This window comes from Lolium rigidum, chromosome 5 (genome assembly GCF_022539505.1).
Source record: "Lolium rigidum isolate FL_2022 chromosome 5, APGP_CSIRO_Lrig_0.1, whole genome shotgun sequence".
NCBI classification, from domain to species: Eukaryota; Viridiplantae; Streptophyta; class Magnoliopsida; order Poales; family Poaceae; genus Lolium; species Lolium rigidum.
The window spans coordinates 248,672,990-248,677,624 of record NC_061512.1 but is presented as its reverse complement, the minus strand read 5'-3'; the positions used below and the strand labels follow the sequence as shown (position 1 = coordinate 248,677,624).

At 48.1% G+C, this 4,635-nt stretch overlaps 1 protein-coding gene across 1 annotated transcript; it reads left to right on the top strand.

Annotated features, from left to right (window-relative positions):
* The first annotated feature begins 1,401 nt into the window (after positions 1 to 1,401).
* Positions 1,402 to 3,264, top strand: LOC124652038 (acyl transferase 1-like). Its single transcript, XM_047191060.1, has 2 exons — positions 1,402 to 1,839; positions 2,347 to 3,264. Exons 1-2 carry the CDS (start codon positions 1,402 to 1,404, stop codon positions 3,262 to 3,264), a joined length of 1,356 nt encoding a protein of 451 aa, XP_047047016.1.
* Positions 3,265 to 4,635: the final 1,371 nt, after the last annotated feature.

Genomic DNA, 4,635 nt, shown 5'->3' with positions numbered 1-4,635 from the left:
AAACGTCGCCCCCAAACATTAAAAGTATTTTTTTTTGGCTAGAAACTATTTAATGATATTCAAATCGGTTGAACATAAACAAATTATATATAAAACTTCGAAAAAATATAATTAAATACATATAAAACTATCTACTTCTTCTTCTTCGCTGAAGGCCCCGCCTCGTCGTCGTCATCGCGGTGGCGCTTCCTGCTCGTCACCTCTTCCGAAGAGGCGGTGTCGGCGCCCGACGCATCGTCGTCGCCGGTGCTCGTCGGCTGCGCCTTGGCCTTGGCCTTGGCGGCCTTGGCCTTGGCGGCCTTGGCCTTGGCGGCCTTGTCCTTGGCCGCCTTCGCCTTGGCCGCCTTCGCCTTCGCACAAGCCACCGCCGCCGCCGCGGCCTCGCTCTCTTCTTCCTCCTCCTCCCAGCCCAGCCATTCCTCCTCGCTCGTCAACCGGCGGCGGGGAATCGTCGCCGCCGCTCGGCGTCCCGGCTTTGTCCCACCAATGGCGCCGGCCCGGCAGGCTTTCCCTCGCCGGGAGGTGTCGGACGGGAGCTGGGAGATGTAGCTCATCGTCGCTGGAGGTGTCGGATGGAGGCTTGGATGAATAACGGCGTACGTACGGGTCTTATTGAGCGCGGATGAACGGCGGCGCAAAAGTCGAAGAGAGAAGCGGTTGCTCTTCCGAGGAGTCGGCGCTCCATTCCGGCGGGGTTGGCGCGTCGTCGACGCGGTTGCCAATGCGACGGTTCCGCTTCCTGGCAACTGCACCGTCGCTACGTATGTGGCGGTTGAGCGTTCGAGCCGCTGACGGGTCGGCCCCGCGCCTCCTCGCCTCTCATTTCGGTCCGGCGTGCCCGGTGCGTCCCCTGTGGGACGGGGACGGGCTCGGGACGCCGAACACCGTATCGGGCCGCGCCGGACAAAAAAGACCTTTGGGGCGCGCGGCTGAGAACGTTTTTTTGTCCGGCGCGTCCCAAATTTCTTTGGGGCGCTTTGGGGGACGTGGCTGGAGATGCTCTCATACCGCGTGCCATGCGGCCGGCCGGCATGCAGCAGCTAGCCAACGGAGACCGTGCGGTGACTGCGAACGGATCAAAGTTGACGGGTTGTCGTGACTAGGTAGAAATCGTCGCGCCGGCACGACTTGATTCTCGAGAGCACGACTTGATTCTCGTTCGTACGGTACTTCAACTTTGTATGCCCGAGCTACTCTCTCTGTTATCCTGCCATCCTTGAACCAGTCACCATCGCCACGACCTCACCAGCTTCCTATATATGGATGGACGTACGCAGCTCAAAACTCAAGTCAAACCACAGCATACGAGCCAGCTTAAGTTCTCCACTGCCTTCTGGTTTCAGTAGTCCATACTCCATACCACTACCACACTCTCTCAAACACACGCACCGCCACAAAGCCATGGTGACTTTCACGGCACGCCGGAGCGAGCCCGAGCTGGTGCGTCCGGCGAGACCGACGCCGCAGGAAACCAAGGCCCTCTCCGACCTCGACGACCAGTGGTCGCTGCGGTTCTACGAGTCCATCGTCGGGTTCTTCCGCAGCCCTCCGGGAGAGAGCGTCAGGCCGGGCAAGGTGGCCAAGGGCATCAAGGCGGCCGTGGCGGGGGCGTTGGTGTACTACTACCCGATGGCCGGCCGTCTGCGGAAGATTCCCGGCGGGAACAAGCTGGAGGTGGACTGCACCGGGGAAGGAGTGATGTTCGTGGAGGCGGCCGCCGACGTGCGGTTGGAGGACCTCGGCCAGCCGCTGGTCCCGCCGTACCCTTGCGTCGAGGAGTTCCTGACGGATGCCGGTGACACCAGAGATGTCGTTGGCAAACCTCTGCTTTTCCTGCAGGTAGTGTTTAATAGTTGTACAGTACTGTACTTTATTTTATTTTCTTGTGTTATTTCTTGTATAACTGATGGGCGATAGTAGTGGAGTTTAATTGGTTCGCTACAAACTTATTGGGTATGATTATGTTTTGAACACAGTGTTCATTTCCTTTTGGGTAAAATTTCAATTTTGCATGGAGACAAAAATGTGTTTCTAGGAAAGTTTTGTCCATTATGTTTTTCCATTTCTTGTAATTAGTACGCATTCGCCATTTTCTGTTTATCATAGTAAAAAATAAAAATTGAAAGTTATTCGGTGCATTTGCAAATTACTTTGTACTCTATGTAACTATTAATTTATTTTAGCTTATTTTTGTTCATTTGTGCTGTAACTAAACTAGATGATTGGGCCTCTAAGTAAAATAATTGTTTGCACTAAGTATGCTCCTATCATTGCTGTAAAGGAATATTTAAATTAATCATCAACTAAATATGTCCATGCTGCTTGTATATTTGATGTGTTCCACAGGTGACACAACTTAAATGTGGAGGATTCGTTATTGGACTACACATGTGTCATTGCATTGCTGATGGTTTTGGTATCCTACAGTTTATAAAATCCATAGCCGATTTTGCATGCGGTGAACTTATCCCGACCACTTTGCCCGTGTGGAAAAGAGACATCTTCACTGCACGTATGCCACCCTCCATCTCACATGTCTACCCAGCATATAAATCATTTCTTCCTGGGTTACATTGCACGGAAGATGACGTGATGCTATCAACTCCACCGGAAAACATGGAAGTGCAATATCTGTTCTTTGGGCCAAAAGAGATGGAGATTTTGAGAAGTCATGTCCCAGACCATCTCTCCAAATCTACAACAACATTCGAGTTGCTTACGGCCGTAATGTGGCGATGCCGCACAATCGCATTGGGCTATGAAGCTAGTCAAAAAGTGCGAGTCATGTTTACTTTGAATACACGTGGGAGAAGCATTAATTGTGAAAATGCCGTCCCACGTGGTTATTATGGAAATGCACATTTCTCTCCCATGGTCGAGCTGACAGCCGATGAGTTGGCTACCAAGCCACTAGCACATATACTTGAGCTAATGCGCAAAGTCAAGCTGGACACCACGAAAGATTGCATGAAGTCAATGGTAGATTTGATGGCACTATGGCGAGAGCGCTCACCTTTTGGCATGGACAGAACGTACGAGGTCAGTGATACAAAGTGGGTTGGAGGCAATGCATTACAATTTGGAAAAGCTGAGCTTGTTGCTGCTGGCACACCGCATGCCGGAGATTTCATTTCGAAGTTGATAAGTTATCATACAAAGTGTAAGAATATAGATGGTGAGGACTCGACCGTGGTGTCGATATTACTGCCAAAATTGGTAATGGAGAAGTTCACAAAAGAGATGGCCATTTGGATGAAGAAATGAGGAGGATAGAACATACAATAAGTCCACTATATTGTATACATATGTAGTTCACTTTTAGTGTTCTTTACTGTTTTTTTTTTGGTGATTTAGTATCTTGCTTGAAACATCGACCAATGTTTGTACGAATAAAGATTGTCGGAAGTTGTGTAATATCACTTGTTGTTTTTTCCTTTTTATGTAAGGAACTGTGAATAATAATATTTCTCTTCAAAATATATGTGGCAACTGCAGGTGTCCAAATTCTTCTTTTTTTGGAGAATCATATTTAGTGCGTCCATCTGATATGATGGGAAGTTTTTTATTTTCTATTTTGAAATTGTGCAAAATTTGTGAACCACACCACTGTCTTAGAGCTGGGGCTTGCCTTTGCCCAGTTTGTTGAACAAGGGCCTTTGCCTAGTTGGTTCAGTGTGCTTCATGAGAGCCTACCTTTGTTGGTGTTTAGTCCCAACAAAAGATGTGGAAATATTGGCCGTCAAACTTTATGAAGTGAATATATACCAGTCTGTGTATCGGTTGATTTGAATATATCCCTTGATCAACAATACCAAATGAATGATGAATTTCATATAAAAAATGGTGGGCGGCGAATCTGCTTTTCTGCCTAATTTGTGTCAAATATCGAGGAAAGATGCGTACCCTTCTAGGGCATCGTTTGCATGTTTATATACTGTAGGAAAAAGCCCCCATACATGGCAAGTACAAGGTTGGTATGTGTACGTCGGAGTACTACTCTGTACATGTACACATACGGTATTACATACTCTAACATCCCCCCTTAATCTGAAGCACGGTAGAGGTTCAGATTACGCTTAAACTCTACTAGACCCCTGACAGGAAGGTGCTTTGTAAAACCATCAGCTACTTGATCTTTAGTGGAAATGAACTTGATAGCTAGAGTGTTGTTAGCAACTCTTTCCCTCACAAAATGAAAATCAATCTCGATGTGCTTGGTACGAGCATGGAAAACAGGATTTGCAGAGAGATAGGTAGCACCCAGATTATCACACCAGAGACAAGGCTTTTCCTGGAGACGCACACCAAGTTCATGGAGAAGAGCTTCAACACAAATTAATTCAGCGGTGGCATTGGCAAGAGCTTTATATTCAGCTTCAGTACTGGAGCGAGACACAGTAGCCTGTTTTCTGACACACAAGGAGACAAGATTGGGACCAACAAAAATGGCAAAAGCACATGTGGAGCGCCGGTCCTCAAGACAGCCAGCCCAATCAGCATCGGAAAAAGCACTCAGGAGAGTAGAGCGAGAGCGCATAAAGGTGATACCAGTGCAAGTAGTGTCCTTGACATAGCAAAGAATGCGTTTGACAGCAGTACAATGAGCAGTAGTAGGAGCATGTAAATATTGACAGA

What these genes read in the sequence shown, in the direction of transcription:
- LOC124652038 (XM_047191060.1), top strand. Translation starts at nt 1,402, where the DNA reads ATGGTGACTTTCACGGCACGCCGGAGCGAGCCCGAGCTGGTGCGTCCG. An exon ending in AACCTCTGCTTTTCCTGCAG is followed by an intron (nt 1,840 to 2,346) that starts GTAGTGTTTAAT and finishes TGTGTTCCACAG; the next exon opens with GTGACACAACTTAAATGTGG.